Source organism: Sander vitreus, chromosome 14 (assembly GCF_031162955.1).
Source record: "Sander vitreus isolate 19-12246 chromosome 14, sanVit1, whole genome shotgun sequence".
NCBI classification, from domain to species: domain Eukaryota; kingdom Metazoa; phylum Chordata; class Actinopteri; order Perciformes; family Percidae; genus Sander; species Sander vitreus.
This window is the reverse complement of record NC_135868.1, coordinates 18,106,733-18,125,856: the sequence shown is the minus strand read 5'-3', so window position 1 is coordinate 18,125,856 and position 19,124 is coordinate 18,106,733. Positions and strand designations below refer to the sequence as shown.

The 19,124-nt window shown below is 37.6% G+C and overlaps 1 protein-coding gene and 1 non-coding gene across 2 annotated transcripts; both read left to right on the top strand.

Annotated features, from left to right (window-relative positions):
- Positions 1 to 14,779: 14,779 nt before the first annotated feature.
- On the top strand, positions 14,780 to 14,851 carry trnae-uuc (transfer RNA glutamic acid (anticodon UUC)). The gene has a single exon. It is a non-coding gene; the product is annotated as a tRNA-Glu (tRNA).
- Positions 14,852 to 17,020: 2,169 nt separating this feature from the next.
- bet1 (Bet1 golgi vesicular membrane trafficking protein) lies at positions 17,021 to 19,104 on the top strand. Its single transcript, XM_078267794.1, has 4 exons — positions 17,021 to 17,189; positions 17,422 to 17,528; positions 17,782 to 17,838; positions 18,410 to 19,104. The coding sequence occupies exons 1-4, from the start codon at positions 17,171 to 17,173 to the stop codon at positions 18,563 to 18,565; spliced, it is 339 nt and encodes a 112-aa protein (XP_078123920.1). The 5' UTR covers positions 17,021 to 17,170; the 3' UTR covers positions 18,566 to 19,104.
- Positions 19,105 to 19,124: the final 20 nt, after the last annotated feature.

Here is a 19,124-nt window from a genome sequence, read left to right as displayed (position 1 = left end):
TTTTCATAGTAGCACTCTCATGCTCATAGATCTTGTGCCACAGTGGATACATATATGCATTGCCAATAAGTCAGCAGCAGACCCTCAGATCAGAGTAAGAACAGACATGTTTACTTGCAGATTTCACCTGCCAGTCAGCATAAGCCCTTTATATCATCTGCCTGCTGAGAGAAAGTAATGTTTATGTTTTGCCTGACATGTGCAAGCTCAACACAGCAAACAATGACTTTTTATTTGTGGTGGGAAACATTCCTGTGTTAGCTCCACATGTTGCATCTCATGGCTCAGTCCTAAATGTCCAACTACTTGTGGCGGACTGTGATTATTGTGGACATAATTGTTTTCCATGTAAATTTACACCCTAGAAGAAGACATAAATAGCTGTGTGTCCTACTGAGAGTCATCTGCCCTGTGCAGAAGACACACTTGATCATCAGGCATGGGTCCAGACCATCAGGAGGTCGGCTGTTTCCACCATCTTTCTGGTCACCCTGAGTGGAAGTGTTCAAACACTTGATTAGCTTTCTGAAAATCCATGGCAAATCCTGGATTTAGGTGATTAGTGTTGATTTGACATGAAGACCCTGTGTTCTCAACACAGTATAGGGTTAGAAATTGGATACTCACTCTCAAGTGAAGCCACCAACTTGTTAGATTACCAGGTGTCGCCAAACAGCGAACAAAGTGGACAAACTTTGCAACGCCAACACTCATAACATGGTTGAAGGCTGTTTCATCCCATTTTTTATTATTATAAATTCCAATACCGATAGTTTGGAAAACGCCTAAAATCGGCCAATGATATTGGCCTGCCGATATATCGGTCTGGCTCTACAATGTACATTAAAAAAGGTCAATACAAAACTAAATAAAATTAATAAATGAAAATGGAAATTTGGCACTGCTACCCATCTAGTGTTCTAAAAATGTTATAGCTTGCCACGTCTGTATTCATATACCGTATGAGGTGCACCATCTTCTATTTCCACAAAATGAACAGCTAGCAGTACCTGAATCAATCATGGGCTTCTGCATGTTTTCACCACAAAGCTGCCCCATACTGCTGCAAAATTATGTGTTTTCATGAATTTGCTATTACAATAGCCAGCTTGGTTCCGACAACCAACAGTGAACAATCTCAGCCTTGTTTGACATTTGGCACGGAACAGATGTCGACCTGGGTAGTGAAGATAAGGAGCTAGAAAATTACCTTCCAAGTATAGAACAGCACAAAAGGCTTCATGAAGATACACATTCATACCTAAATATATATGGGGCTATCAGAGGAGAAAACATAAGCAGCTATAGTCCATTAAAGTTAATAAAGAAATTAAACTTCCTGGTAAACAATTACCATTAGGCTTTATATCGCCACTGTGTTAGGATTGGAACTCCTGTTATTGTCAATAAACATAATCTCTCTTCATTTGGCTGCAGAAGGAAATCTTTTGATTGACAAGCATGCATGACAGATTTGCAAAAGCCCACAGAAGGTTCATTAATCACTGTAAAGTCCTTCTCTCTTTCTTTCAGTGAAAGCACAGGAGAATCCTGTCAGTCATAACCAGCCATATTGATTTTTCCTTTGGCTATGCAAAAACCATAATCACCGCTGATGTCATATTGTGTTGGTATAAATAATGATCTGTGTCTTTCTGTTTTGCTGTCAATCTCCATTGTCTTTTCCAGCTGCCTTGTGTCCAAGAATTAACTTCAAAGCTGACGTTTTGTGCACATTTGAATGACAGTGACTGAATCCCAGAGACAAGGGCATCAGATTAGATACAGTGGCTTTGTTGACAATATATGGAAAAGGCCTGGGATTGAACTGTTCAACTTTCTCTCACACTGTGGCCTTAGCAGCATCTGCCTTCATCTTGTTTTCTAATGTTACCATCAACCTCACTTTGACTCCTCTGATCAGAGCCTCACCTTAACGTTACCATCCCTTCTGTATTTAAACATCAAGCTCTCCTGGGGTGTGGTCGTGTCCCGGAGCTTGCAGATCTGACTTTGTTTGAATGTATTGTGACAAGAGAACATAAGGATGACATTTAAGTCAAGGCACATCTCCAATGTGGTAGAGAACAGTGTCGCAGAAATCAGGGGAAACATAAAAGAAGATTGAGGCACGAGCGCTGAAGACAATAAGCACCTGAATTCAAAGAATGTGCAGTTGAACATCTAAAGACAGAGGGAACAGAAAGAAAAATTCCTTTATAAAGCAGCAGACATATGTGTCTGCTCATCAGTGTCCTAAAACCCCGGCTGCTTGCTGATTGATATTCTACAACAAGCATCCTTGCATATCACTTCCAAAAACCTTTTTTTGAGCCTACCATATCAAAGCTCATAGCACACAGCACAACACATTTTCAAATTACCACTGTGAATCTATTTAGCACAGGTCAGCTTGTGAATGAAGTTTTAATGATGTGTTCTTTCTGCTTGTGTTCAGTGAGCAAGTCATAAGAGAGACAACTCACTAATCTGTCAATCAATAACAGTCTCCTTCCTCATAAGCAACTGGGAATTTAAATCACTCACTATTGTGGATTTGTTTGTGGGGTCTTCAGGATACACATTAAGCCTGTTTAGTTTGCCTGAGAGACAGCTGAAAATGGACAGGGACCCAGGAGAACTACACTGTGTGCATGCTGAAAACTGAATGCGACAATTGGACCTGCCTCATTTCAGTAGTGTTGATTAATCAATTTATTACACTGGCATTTACAGTATGTCCATCAAGGAGTTGCATAATAATCGGAGTATTTGTATTTTTGTGGTGATGACAGCTGATTTTGACCATAACCTTGTATAATTTGATATTAAGTAGCCTCATATTTTCCTCTTTTTGGGCATATGTATTCGTCAGTTAAAGCATTGTGATGCACATCAATACATATTTCTCTTTTGAGTTCTCCTTGTGAACTAACTATGAATATTTTTTGCCTGGAGTTCAAACACTGTTTCCTTGGAGTGCTTTCAATTCTGCATACAGTACATGCTGCATTTTCAATAGTAGGTAAAAAGAAACTCCCAAGAAGAGAGTAGAGAGTAAAATATCCTCTACATTATACTCTCAAAGATGATGGTTCTTGGCTGAAATAGCACCCCAGAAAAATGTATTTTATTTGAAAATATTTCCCATTTCCCTAGACTATATAAAAGCCCTCCAACAAACTGAATAGATGCTATCTATGTGGTTGTAACATCTTCTTATCTTTTATTCTGCCTGAGTCATACTACAAATCTGAGCGACTTTCCATGTTGGTTCAAATGTTTTAGTCAAAAGATGCAAAAAGTCACAATGTGATGCTTTAAGGACATTTATACTGTAAGTTAAATTTTAGTAACATGTTTCACATTCCTATCTATAGGTCTCATATATATTGTTAAATAGGTTTATTATTGACATAGGCAACTGACTGACGACTTCACTCAGACTCTGGCCCTTTTTCTTGGAATGATGTGGTATAGACGTGGTATATCTGGTCCTAGAGATTGAAAATCACATTATAAAAAATACTACAAAAAACTAACTCTTCACTCTTCATTTCTTCAATGACTTCTTACCTTTGGATTACCTTTGAAGTATCAGAATTTTTGAGTTCCAAGCATTAGGTATCAGGAGACCTAAACATGCCAGAAAAACCCCTGACATTTAAAACACTGTCTTGCAGCGTGACTTAAAAGATACAGTCAAGAAGTAGCTTCTAGTTTCTAAATTGGCCTTGAGTTGCCCTTTACCAAATAAAGGAGGAAAACAAATGCAAGCTGAAAGCTTCTATCTAAAAGTGTGCTATTTGATGCAGAAAACACATAAAAATATTCAAATTTAACCAGGCTGACTTGTATTTGTCTTGAATTACAATGACAAAGTAAAGAGTAAGATTGTTGTTTCACAGTTTTACTTTGTTAGTTTTCTCTCCTGATAGTGCTTTGATGACTCATCGTTCGAGCCGAGCAAGGGATGTTGGGAGGATATCAATTGCATTGTGTCATCTGCAGAATTAACAACCCTGTGAAGAGCTAACCTCAGTCTAATTAGGATGTGTCTGTCTAAATAAAGATTTTTCATGTTAACGTGTAACCCTTTCCACAAATATTTATCAGCAAAGACATCAATGAAGGTCAAGCCTAATGTAATCCTGACAGAATTATGTTGATGTGATCTTCTCTGCATGGACACAGCAGGAGCAGACAGACTGTGCCAATCACTAATCATGTCAATCAATCTTAATAAGCGGACAGATGTTATTATATGCCTTGCCATTAAGGGTCAATGTTCCTTCAGAGCTTGGACAGTGAAGAGGATTGATCTCATACATTAAACTAGGTGGCACTGTTGCTCCTCCTTCAGTCTTACTACTGTTTGAGAGATAAAAAAAATTTGCCATTGCATTAATAAGTACAGCATTGTGATTGATGTGATCAGTGACATTTCAAAATCAATCATGGTCAAGATATCAATAATATTAGTGTTTTTATAATGCTGTGATCTTTACAATAAAATAAATTAGTGATTAAACCTTGTGCTCTCACACAGTGCTCTATAATAGTAGTCATGTTGTGGTTATGATACGCTTGCTGCATTAGTTAAAAGATAAATCCATTTCTGTTATATGGCCTCCGGCTTTAGATTTCCATTATCTTAGCTATGACAAATTCAGGTTCAAAGTCGCTCTTTTTAGAAAATACTGCCGCACTAATACCTCTACTTGCTTTTATAATCAGATTACAGCTTAAAGTGGGTCAGGATGTTTTAGATTCAAAAAGGCAGCATGGGATCTGACGGCTCCTCCCACACTTACTTCCTCTTTTTTGAAGATACCAGGTGTCTTCAGAGTGGTGCTGTCAACTTAAAGTCATTGTGTAACTTCAGTGAAACTTCATAAAACAACAGCTTCATCCTCACCCACACACTTGATAACAAGTTGCCAATGCTATTTATTGATTATGATGCTTTTGCATTCTACAGGGTCATACTTGACCACAATGAAATTAGAAAACTTGGTGACATGGTTATACTTAAGCTGCTATAAAATATATTTACTATGTTCAATGTGAAAGCGATCGCTTATTAAAGTAATAAGATAAGACAAGACAAGATTGGATACGATAAGATAAAACTATTAATCCAGAAGGACATAAGAAATAAAACTGATACAATGTGCAGTAAAAAACTAGGCTACCTTGGCTTTGTTTCAGTTGTGTGGCTTTCTCTTTTGACTATAATGGACATTAGCTAGTTTAGAGCAGCACTGTAATCTGTGGCAATGTGTCAATAAGCAGCACATTTATGAAGGCCACAGAGCACTGGGACAGTATTAGCACTGTTATGTGAATAATGTATTGTAATAAAAAGGTTGTAGTTCAGCCCATGCACTGGCAAACATTGTCAAATTTAGCACATTGCTATGCTCTTCCCTATGTGTAATTTGCAAAACATGCCTCATTATGTGCACCATAAGGTTCCTTCATCGTTATGCACATCTGCCACCGGAATAATTCAGTGGGAATTTATTCTCCAAATACTGCCCAAACCCTACCGCCTGAACGTAAATGCATAAACTGTACCTGGGCCAGGCAAGCTTTGGTCACAATAAGTATTCTACAAGCACAACAAAACAGGAGGTTTGACATTATGCCATATCCCTGAGGGGAGATTACCGTAAAGTAATTCATAGCACTACTCAGCAAACTATGAATTAGTTGTCAAAGCTTGTCATGCCAAGCACTGGGGGTATAAGAGGGTGCTGGAATTGAGCCCTGGTGATGCTCAACTACAGCAGGACAAAGGCATGCGGTGCGGTGACATATTGAAGGGAAGAGAAGTGCAGCAGACCAAAGCTTTGGTAACATGAGGGACACAGCAGTGCATACAACTTGTGATTCTGTTTTTGGTGTGTTGGTAAGCCTTTCAAATGGAATTCACAGAAGGGTAGGCTTTGTCTGGTTTGCTCTTTTGCTGAGAGAAGAAATGTCCTATTCATGACAGTTAATAGAAAGCTGTCAGGACTGTGGTAGCAGCAAATGATTCAGCGGTGTATCAGCACGTCTGTGCGGTCACTTCCCTGACTTTCTCCACCATTAAAATTGAGAGTGCAAAGACTCCCATATGAAAATGAGGCCAGAGCAAAACCAGCTTGCACATTAATGCTCTTGTCTAACCACATTAAAATGAAAGAGCTCAACTTGGCTGCAGGAATTAAAAGCGATGACAGAAATGTTTTCTCAATATGATCAAAGACAACAAGCTCAATCTGCTCCTGGCTGGCTTAGGACTCAGTCAGCTGAATTGTGTCTCTTCGGCTTACAAAACTTTTCTTCTTGAAGTGGTCATACAGAAAAAGCTAATAAGCACACGCTAGTATTATTATACATGCCTTTTCATCATAACTATTCATTATCTTTGTCTGCTGGGATAGGCTCCATTCCATTTTAGAGGAGTCTCACACCTTTATAAGCTGCAAAAAAACAATAAACACGTCCTTCCTCGTATATGGTTTCTCTTGAATGACTCTCAAACAAATGCAATCACCTAATTTATTGGATTTGCTTAAGTAAGTGAATTTGTTTTTGCCCAACCATTCTAAGACTTTGTAAACAAGTCAAAGTGAGTGATAAAGCTTAGGGAAACTCAGACATACAGTTGTGTATGTGTGGGCCACTTAAAAATCATGGGTGATCCTGCATACCAATCAAAACCAATAAAAGCAATGGCTTTTATCGATGTAGCCCACACTGTAGCTGAGCAGCAGAGTTTAGAGATACATACTGTAGGATACTTTGTGTGATGGCTCCAACTTCCATAAGTGGGAACAGTAAAAGAAAGATAACACAGCAGAGGATATGACAAGTGTGTATTCTACGAACAAACACACAGACAGAGCATAAAATAGACCATATCCTTTATTGGTGGAATGTTTAATTGCTTCCTACCAATTTAATAAATTTACAACTTTGTCCCTTTTTTTAAGATTAAATAAAAACAGTGGACTGCTGCAATGAACATGCTTGGGAGGCAAAAAAACAAAATAATTGTGAAAACAAATGTAGTTCAAGGCTTAAGACAAAGAGTAGAAGAGCAGCAAATAATAGAAACCGCTGTGACCGATCACACTAATGTACTGTAGCAAGCATTTTTCACCAATAAGTTCCCATTTATGTTATATTCCTGTATATAGATTTTATAAGAAAGCATACTCTGCTGTTGCTATACTAGCAAGTCAGTTCCTCTCTTTGTACTTTATTTAATAAATCAGTTACGTGTTGGGTTTTTTAGGACATTTTACGAACAAGATTTTAGCGTCTTCTCTTTGAGTCAATGTACCAAAAATGATTCCTGGACATTACATTTGTTATGTCTATAAATGTTTGCTGCTGACTGGTGTGTGTGTCCCAAAATAGGTTGTGGTATTCAAACATCCTGAGACAAATGTTTGTCTGAATCAAGGAAATAATTTACATGTTAATATGCACCACCAATCCTTCACATCAGACCAATGAGCTGGCCATTTAATACAAGGCTACAAGTGGTAGAATGTAACTAAGTAGGCTACATTTACTTAAAGTAACTATATGTAACTTTAAATTTTTCTGAAACTGTGTAATGGTCCATCTGCTGATCATAAATGACCTGTAACAGCAAACGAGACTAACAGTGAAAAGAACACAATTTTTTTATAGTTTTTATTAATGCCTCTGCCCGAGTCCGATTTTTCCTGCAAAGTCACAAAATGAGATTTTGAGATGGCGCTACAGAGCATGCATTCTGAAGGGTCGCAGATTTCGGCTGAACACCGGAGAAGCCTGCGAGTATGCAGGTAAAAGGTAGCAGGAGATGTCTTTATGTAGGCCTAATTGTATTTTAATTTTATTTTAGAAGTTATCTTACGTAGTTATGGCTGATACCGGGGCAACTAAAAGCTAATAGGGAAATCGAAAGACGACTGGCGAAATCCAAGTCCCACTCGGTCAGGCTTTCAACAGATGGAGACAATTACGGGTTTGTAAATGATTCAAAACTGACCCTGAATTGGCCCTCAGGTATGTAATATGTCTATTTCATTCATAAAATAACTTTAGATTGCGCGATGTGGTTGTACGCCAGTCCGTGTTTGTGTCGGCCAACTATTTTCTTTTCCCTTTACCCCCCTGTACTTGTGTAAAGCGTCATTGGGTTTAATGAAATGCGCTATATTAATAAAATGTATTAAATTAATTAAAGTTATTATTACGTTGGTTGCTACAACAAACTCTTAATGCTTTGGCTCGTGACACAGTGACAGTGTTACCCGGTTTAGCTTACGATACATTCAAAGTAGGCTAAGTTACCGTATGCAACACTTTAAATGCATCGGTGCATCTGTAAAGTATTTTCTTATTGTCAATGAATAATTTTCTGTCTGAGCACAACATTCATTGCAACTATATGACCTCCCCGTAACACTAACTCCTAGACCTTTACGACAGCAAGTGTGGTAAAAACACTAGTGCTTTTGTCCGAAGGGGCCGCTGAAATCAACACAAACTGAAAGTTACATATAGCCACTTTAATTACTTAAAGTGCTCATATTATGCTCATTTTCAGGTTCATAATTGTATTTACAGGTTGTACCAGTATAGGTTTATGTAGTTTAATTTTCAGAAAACACCAAATATTTGTTGCAGCTTTTCACCTTGTGTGTTGAACTCTCTGTTTTAGCTACAGAGTGAGGCATCTCACTTCTGTACCATCTTTGTTGGGAGTCGCACATGCGTAGTAAGTACTGCTAGCTTGTTATTTGCAGAGTATGACGGCGTGCCATGCTAGCAGCTAGGCAAGCATTATAACGTGTGTTACAAAGTGACGCACATTCGTCACAGAAGTAAAGGCTGGACTATAACAGAGCTGTTTGGAGCAGTTTGTGAACAGTGTTTTCTCTGGAAGATGGTATGTGCCTTTGGGGTGGACTTTGGGCTTTTTCACTTTGTAAACCTATAACGTGCACAAAAAAGATATATAACAATAAAGGAAAGGGGAAAAGCCTTAAAGCATAATATGAGCACTTTAAGTGCAGTTTTGAGTTTGCTTTACTTGAGTATTTCCATTTTACGCTACATTGTTGAAGAAAATGCAGCACTCTTTACTCCATACTACAGTACCTACTTTTGAAAGCTTTAGTTGTTCGTTACTTAATGGCAAATAATGATTTTACCTTTACGTACAAAACATAAAGTATGCCCTAAAGTTGATGAATTGTTATGAACTACCAAACAGTATATAAACTTCAGTGTGAAACGTCATACTTGGCCTTGGGAATGGTTTGACAAAAAATGAATTAATGAAAAAAATATGTTTTGTCTAATTATACAAAGTATTATATATAGTATTATATAAAGCCCACTAAATGGCCTTAGGCAACTTATGGCCTATGTTTCTTCCAAGGTGGCTCACCATTCAATGCCCTTTCATAAGTGGTAATTGCACACCCAAGTGTGTTAAATAGGAAGGTGAAATCTGATCAAGACTAAATACTGACAAAAAAACAAACATTCTTTTACATAATTAAAAACTGAAAAAGTAATAGGGTTGTCAGTGTATCAGTAATATTGTATTGTATTCATAATGAAATAAAAATATATACTTTTAAAGTAGTACTGCGGATTGTATGAGGCAAGAATGTACTCCAGTAGTTGCACTTTTGCGCTGGAGCAATCAGCTTCAGACTGAATGATGCAAAGTGAGAAGGTATTTCAGCATGATTACCATAATGCAAGATAATTCCCACCACGTGTAGATTCACTTACATTCTGTTGCATCATGCCTTGAGGTAAATTCATTCAAATTGGTTGTTTGAATCTCAAGGCATCTGTGTAGGTAATGGACATAAAAGTGTGTTCAGCAAAGCATCCTCGGTCAGTTGAGTGCAGTCGGTGACCAAACACACTTTTCCAGATGATTTAGAAGTAAAGCTGTACAGTAGAAAAGATAGAAGCTGGTACTGGAGTTGAATGGCCTAAAACAAATATATTGCATTTTGTCTTTTTATGTTTTGTGTGCATCAACGAATCAGTTTCAGCTGTGTTAAAGATAATGCAACTACTACATGCCACAACTACATGTATATGGATGTATTTTCCCTTCTGTGGTCTTATGGTTGCATTCCAAAGGGATTCATAGCAATAGCAATGGCCAACATCAGTGGAAACACACAGCTCATGTATCTTCACTTTTTCTCCCAGCCAGTGTTCATTTAGCAAACTAATATATTTGCCGTTTTAAGTGTAGATAGAGAAGACAGTATTGACTATTAGCAATGTGTCTGTCTGTCTGTCTGTCTGTCTGTCTGTGAGAGAGACAGAGGAAGCATAAGGGGCAAAGCCCGGGAGTCAGATGACATTACATCAAGGGTCAGATAAGAAGACAGTATGTAATTTGCAATCAGACACACTTTGAATGACATGTATTGATAAAACGTCATCTGTTAGAAAGGCCTGAATAGTCTTGTTTACATCATAATCACAATGAAAAAAAAGTCACTCAAGCCCAGCTCCCCGTGGGGTGAGCAACGCTAAAGTCAATCAATATTTAATTTCTTTTGTAAATGATGTTGCATCTTCTTTGTCAAGAGAGTCAGTTTCAGTGTCAACCAATGAATCAATGCTCAATTTGAACAAGAGAAAGAAAGACAAGGAGCTCATATGATCAAGTTTTTTTTAAATGGGGAATTTGGCTGCATTTCTATTGGGATTCAAGGGGGTCATCAGGTTGCTGACACAGACACACTCACCGGCAAACGCACTGATGCACAGATGAGACGAGTGAATAATAACATGGATCCAACAGGGTGACAACTTATTTTAGTCTGGGTAATAGTCTTGTTCATTAAGAGTGAAGGGGGATCTCCTGAAGGAATTCAGCTGCATGGAATAGCCATAAAGCTAATATGTGAGCTTTTAAAGAGATGAATTTAGGAAAGGAATGTCCCTAATCCTCCATCAACCTCTCTTTCTCTTAATTTTCTGTTTTAGGTGGGCTTTCTTTGGAATGGCTGCCTACCATTCCTGCTAAAGCAATAAGATGACACATTGTAATTAAACAGAATAATGCAAGATGGCAATACAGAAGGTATACAATGATTTAAATGAAAATGTCTTAATAAGAAATGATGAAATGGGGAACCTGAACAATTACACACTGTATATGCATGTAAACACATACATATCTAACACACATATCTGCATCTGCTGAAAATATAATGTATAGAGACAAGGTTTAATAAGAGAGCTGTGTTCTCTCTGGCGTAATGACAGATGTTGTTCTGTGTTTTAAAACAGCTTCTCCCTAAGCATTTGTTTTCATTTGAAAAGTTAAAAGGTCTGGCATTTACGATGCTGCAGAACATTTTGTTTAATATGCTGCTTATTTCACAGATTACTCCATAATTTCCCAGTGGTCACCAGCCTTACAGATCTCAGGAAAGTCATGAAATCCTACTCTCATCACCATACTGATCAAGAGTTTGAAAAGCTTCCCTCAGCTTAGAGCCATGTGGTGCAATCTATGTCCTTATGTACTCAAACCTGCATACTTTCCCTCTTCTCACAGCCGTTGTTTTTATATTTGACTCTGACTGACTGAAATACAACAATTAGAAATAAATATGTAGCCTATAGAGTATATATATAATGTTTATACACTCTATTTATATATGTATACATTATATATGTATACATTATATACAAACTAATACATTGTGAATCATTTCATAAATTCTTAAAACTCAATTATTCAATATAAACCAAACTTGTGTCATTCACTTCTATTTAAATTAAGAATTTTGTAGTCAGAAATGCATTTTTTTAAAGGTCAGTTTTTATTTCATAATTGCAATTTCTCCAATGACAGTTTAGTTGTCACCAGTAACCGCCCCCTCATCTTTCAGCCAATTACATGTGCTCTCAGTCTCTTAGCAGGCTAACCAAATGTTGCCAAAATGTAGCTGGCTAGCTCTTGTTAGCTAGAGCAACAACAATGCTAAAATAATTCTGAAATAAACACATTGCACAGTTACAGTACTGTAGCCTCTTCTTTATTATGTTAACAAGGCTACATTCTACTTAACTAGACAGTTGATAAGCCGGGTTGGCTTGTGAGCTCTTTGCAGCTACCTTATTTTTACATGCAGACTTTTTCATTGGCTCTGGTAGCCAAATTGATCTAGCTGGTTTGCAGGTAGGTCGTTAGGGCATAGGTGATTGGCTGAGAGGTAAGGGGGCGGGCACAACTCCACTGTCATGTGAGACTAAAAACATTTGAAATAAAGGCATTATGAAATAAAAACATGAAATTGAAATGAAAATAACAATGATTAAATAACATTTCATAATAATGACTTGAGTTATAGTAATTTATAAGATAATTCTCATAGTTTATTTTTTAAATAGGCTATATTTTATTTTGTGTTCATGCGATTACTTATTTCATAATGTCTTAAATATTGAACACTGTGGGGCTCCACAGGTTCCCTCTAGTTGGCTGTTTGTCTTTTGTTTACCCTCCATCCTCTCCCTCTCACTTATACTCTTCACTGCCTTCTACCTCACCCAGAAATCACAGTTTTATATTACTCCAAATTATAATCCTTATACCAATGAATGAAAGAATTTAAGTCTATTCTGAACAACACGGCCATCTATTCAGGATCCAAATCCTCATTTAATAAAGATTTACAAGCAAGAACATTTTGAGCATGACTAAAGGGCTGGCAGAGTTCTTTTAACTGCTATCAAAGCAATGTTAAGTGTGGGAATCAAAATCCTTTCTCCTGAGACTAATAGTAGGAAGCACAATCGGGTCCTTTTGATCTTTCCTTCAGCATGTTTTTCTACTCCTCCGTCATCTGACTCATTCATTGCTCCATTCTCTGGAGAAATTATCCTAATCAGGGTGAGCCAGATATTGTTAAGCATCAGCAGTATCCAGTGAGAGGTGCAGTGCTGAGATAGATGAACATTTCTCATTTTCAGCTAATAACGATCACTGCCAAATCACAGTAGCATTTCACGTACACATCCATATTACTTTCATCCAGGGCCAGAGTAGGACTCATTTTAGTACTCATAGTTCATGACATGATATATTAAAATAATGTAATTAAAACCTTAGTATATAAGTCTGCAATAGCACACTGTTCTCTACAGCCTTGTGTATTTTTGTAAAATGTCATTCAGTGCAAACACAGTAAGTGTTGCTTTACAAGTGTTTACCAACAGAATACTTTACAACAACACAATGTAATGTTCAACAATATCAGAATCTATTTTCTGTGCAAATTAGTGTTCACAGATATCTAAACCTTGAAATGAAATAAAATATATAAAAATATTAAAAAAATAAAAAAAGAATACAAGAAAATATATTTCACTTTCTAATGACCCATCATCTCTTTTGTATAATGTTTCATATTACTTTCATCCTATTCCCTTTCAATATATTTACTATTCTAATTTAAATGATAAAATAGGTCACTAGTAAACATTTGGTCATAGAAAGTGATTATATTGTAACTAATCTGATCATGTTTGCTTGTTCCCACACTGTAGCACAACAGCTTACATACTATGCCTTCCACACTGACAGCAGCTATCCCTTGCAAACTACTGGATCCTGGCTCTGCTTCTAACACTAAATATAATGTTAAACATGGTCATATTTCTCAGCACAAATCTCCTCTTTTTACAAAGCTTTCAGGTCAAGTCATTTTCATTAATGTAGTGCTGAATCATCTGGCATCATTGATTATCTCTGGGCGTTTTTTCATATAGGCCAGGTCTACACCACACTCTTCATTAATATTAATTCTAGTTCTTATAATATTCACTCAATGAGCAATCCTACCTGCCCACCTGGAGTTAGGAGCTTGTGCTTGGAACTGACTCTTCATTGTCACTTATAGCAGTAAACTGGACTATTGGCTGCTGCTGAGGAGCTGCAAGATAAAGTTTGCAGGCAACGTTGTATTATGTTTTGCGCGACCGCTAGCATTCTGCACGTCCTAACTAGCTTAGCCGTCTCATCGTTTTCATTTGGTGTTTCACTTTGGCTGGTTTTAATGAAAACGTTCCTCAGTTTAGGTCATCTGGCCGCATCACTTAGAGCTTTCCCTTTTTTATTTGTCGTCTTTTCAGCGCCGCATGTGCGCTTTCTATTATCCATTTTTATAGCTTCTTTTTGCTCGACTGTAGCATTCTCTAACACGCACGACTGAAGAGTAGCCTACCATTGAGTGTATGTGACGTTTTTTTTTTAGCAAGGTGCCGTCGGAGAAGTCAAAATATACGTCACCATTAACTACGCTACACTCTGGAGTGGGCTGCGAGAAAAATCAAATAAAAATAATAAATGAAAAGAGTGGACTGCCAGTGTAGGCAACCTAGGGACAGCATCCAATATATTTTAACTATGATTTCAACCCAGTGCCATTGACCACCGGCCCTCATAACCAAAAAAACAGACCGGCCCACCAGAAATTCCCCCGGTGCTCCCGATTAGCCAATCCGGGCCTGATTCTGATTCATCATAGATCATTTATTGGAACATTATTTTTTGCTTTACTTTATGTGCAGAGTAGCCAATGCATAAGTCCTCCAGCAATCACTTATCTGTTTCTGTAATTTATTTTTCTAGTAGGCTAGTTGAAATACAAATGGATTGCCGTTTATACGCTTCAGTATTTGTACAGATCAAAATGTGAATTCTGTCACTTTTGGACAGTGTCACAATAAGACCTCCCATATGGTCTAGCGGTTAGGATTCCTGGTTTTCACCCAGGTGGCCCAGGTTCGACTCCCGGCATGGGAACTGCAGTTTTGAATTAGTAGTAGCCTACTTTCCTGACATCCTTCTGAATAAGGCAGGTCTGCTGGTTCCATCCAGTGAAGATTTACAGAGAATATCTTTACAGAATTTACTATCTATCTGGGAAGTTTTGACTGGAGATGTTTGCTATGGATGAAGAACAGACAGGCGACACACTGGTAAGAGAAAAGAGTGGTATCATTCCTCTCGTTTACTCTCTGAAAGAAAGTGTAGAAAATGTCGAACTATTCCTTTAATTATCCCTGATATTACATGGATTATCCCTGAGAAGCTTTTGCCAAATCGTGTGTCTGATATAATTGTCCTCACTGCAGAAAATAAATGATGGTATACAGAACATTCTAATCTGGTAAAGACATTCAGCCTAGAATATAGAATATGGCTGCCTGTAACACACAGCTTACTGTGTACACAGGACTGCTTAGGCATATGTGTGTACACACTCAAGCCAAAGTGTGTGCGTTAAGTGTGCTCAGGATTCACAGAGTTTCAATGAGGATTAAGACCAGTTTCCAAAACGTCCAAACGCCTTTCTCCACTCTAAAGACCCATCTGATAAATCCAATCTTCTCAGATCCACAAAGGCTGAGACGCACAGAGTTCAATCAATATCCTCTGTTTCTTTGACACGCAGGCGAAGGTCATGCATGCAGCAAGGCCTTTGGGTGATACATAAAAAGATGAGTGCTGGTGCATTAAAATGCATTATGGTAGATAGGAGCTTAAAGTTGTATGTATTCAAAATGGATTGGATTGGAATAAATTAACATCATGAAAGTCATTTTAATCTCCTATATCATATTGGCTGTCTCTTGCAATAATGGCACAGGGCCAGGTGATGGATGATTGATGTGGGGATAAGGAGAGCTAATCACTGCTAAACAGCACCTCTAGGATTTTGGAAATATTGAGAATCTCTTTTCTATCCTGCACAGCACAGATGGATGTGTCAGTAAGTCCCCGTTATTAAATCACCAAAGCATATTCATCTGAAAGGAAACAATCTGTCTGTGTCTAAAAGGAACATCATAGCATTTTTGACTTAAAATAATACGTTTCTCCCATCAAAGGGGGATTGACCCATTGCTGTTTGTTGCTTTGGGCTGTGTTTCAAAGATAACCAAATATGTTGTTTTCTTCTTAACTACAGCACTTTGTCTTGATAATTATATTTATTATATATGTCAAATAGTTAATAATTGGGCCTGTTTTTGTGTTAAGGAGGAGCAACTGGTATTAGCCTGGCAACCAATCATATGAATGATGCTTTTTGGCCCAGATTGGGTATACCCCTATACATATACAATCAAAAAGACACAAAAACATAATGACATGATTAATTTTTACATTTGGATATTTTCACCTCAATATGAGGTTTCCATCACAAGTCCAACAGCAAATTAAAAATGATGTTTGGATTCTTGTGACAACTTGTGTTATAGCTCCTGTAACAGAAAATCCATAACAGCTCCCCATTATACTGAGCATTTTAATAATCATCAAATAACAACCCCATAATGATAATAAAAAACATGACAGCAAAAGAAAGAAAAGTTTTTCAGTCATCGAAATCGTCACATTACTGGAAAAGATCATGCAGTGTTTACTGTTGACTCACAACGATTACTTAAATATATAAATATAGAGACAGATTGGGTTTGCTGTGGTATGTAGTTTGTCTTTCTTACGCTAATTTTTATGTAATTTTAAGGTGAGTTACATGGCCTTTTAAAATACATTTCCCTGTATTCCCTATAGGCAACCACACACTCTACCAAAAACTGCAGAGAAACACATGCAAGCAAGTCACAGGCACTAGTGAAACACTTGACACCTATCTGACTGGATCTGACACACACACACACACACGCACGCACGCACGCACGCACGCACACACACACACACACACACACACACACACACACACACACACACACACACACAAACTTCAAAATCCGTTTATTTTGTATACATATTATTTAAATCTATTTAATCACATGTCTCTTGAATAATTACATGTGGAAATAACATACACCGTCCAAACCGTGTTCTTATTTTGCATGCATTTATCTCGTATTGCATTAGGTTCATAGACTGTATATTCTATGATTAGGCTACGCGGTTTTTTCAGGCAAGAATTGTCCTCGTCGGCCACCGTATGATGTCGTGGCGTTTGCTGATGTGCTCAAATTTGCCAGTTATCACCAGATTATCGTTAGCTGTAATTTCTATCTTATTTTGTCTGAATTTGGTTTTCTTACACGTTACATAAACCCTAACGTTAACCATCAGTTGTTCAAGATGAGGCGCGCCGGTTTGGGTAAGAGACAGACGTAACGTTAACGTAACATCTTCATTTTAAACTCGTACCTGCTTGCTAACGTTAGTTAGCTAGCTAGCTAACAGCTAACGTTAGCTAGATAGCTAATGTTACCAAAATGTGAATGAATGTGCGTTGTTGTGTACTCCAGGCCCATGTTTATACATCCCTACACGCTCCAGAGAGCTACAATACGGACAAAATAGCTAACTAACGGTGTCATTACATTAAGGTGAAGGAGGCACTGGGAATTATGTCGCAAGTGGATACAGTGTGTATGAAGAAGAAAATGAACATCTACAGGAGGGACTGAGATCTAAAGTCAGCGCTTTGAAAAGTGTAAGTAGTTAACTATTGATGATTTATTATTATTATTATTATTGGTGAATGCTACATAAAGCGACGTCTGTGTTGGCCACTTTGAAATAGTTAGCTGTGGTTGTCCTAGCTAAATGTATCCTATGTAAATCTCTCATTGAAAATCTCACTTTTTTCTCGTATGGACTAACGTTATAGGTCTAAAATAATGTACACTTAGCCTGTTGCTTTATTGTTTTTTACTTACTGATATTGATAGTGTTGTTATTTACAGCTTTCTATCGACATTGGAACGGAAGTCAAATACCAGAATAAAGTGCTGGAGGAGATGGTGAGTTTAATATTATTTTCTTACGGACTAATAAACATGGTAACAAAATACCAGTGGTCCAAGAGGTAATCAGATTCATACCGCAATGTGAAACAAGTACTTCTTACAAGTAAATGTCCTGCATTCAAATCTTAATTATTGGCAGCAACACTTACTTGCACAATAAACGGTAAATACATTTATTTTAATTTACGAGTGTAATGCTATTATTTAATTATTGATTCATTAACCTGGACGCAGCATTTTAATGTGTTGCAGCTGGTGGGGAGGGAGCCACTTTTAACTGCTATCTACTTTTGGGTAGTTTAATCAATCATATTTTAGAGGATAATCATTAATTTAACCGTCAAATAAAAGTGACATAAAAATAACTATTTCCCTCTGAAATGTAGTGGAGTAGAAGTATTAAATAGTGGCTCACCATTGTACTCAAGCACAGTGTTTTGAGTAAATGCATTTGGTTACATTCCACCACCGTCAAATACAGTAATGTTTTCTAGGATCTACATGTTACAGTTTGTTTGCTGGCCTGCCTGGACTTTAAACTTTTCATCCCTCTTTCCAACACTAGGACTCAGATTTTGATTCAACAGGCGGCCTGCTTGGTGCCACCATAGGCAGAGTCAAGCAGCTGTCCAGAGGCAGTCAGACCAAACTGCTGTGCTACATGCTGCTCTTCTGCCTATTCGTCTTCTTTGTCCTGTACTGGTTCATCAAGCTGAGGTGATAAGAGGACCCTGTTGGACTTGGCCTCTTGATTCCACATCTTCATCCCCAGTCTGCATCATGCCCACGCATCAAAACTAAACCAACATAATGCTGGTGAGGAAAGGCAGGGTTTTTTTGGCTCAGCTTTATACGTGCCCATGTCTGAGTATTTCACAGAATGACCCCCACTTTTAGTCATGAAAGTACTCCTGATTCCATTTCATGGATGATTGACCATGTGAAGTAGGAATCATGTATGTATATCTGAACTAGACACTGTCAGTATATGCATGTACTTGATAGCAGCCCAATGTACCTGGATGGAAAGATGACATAACATGTAAGAACTGTAGAAGATACTGTCACGGGCACAGTGTATGATAAACCATGAAATGGCAAATGTGTCGATAGTCCCAGTTGTGTTGAGTGATTAAGTTATAGAACGCTACTTAAATGAAGGGATATTACAGCAATTGGATCCATACAGAGTTAGTGTTCATTGTTTCATCATTGTAAAAAAATATTTTTAATTGTAAATAAACAAATTTTATGTCTGAATTGACCAGTGTTTAAGTGTG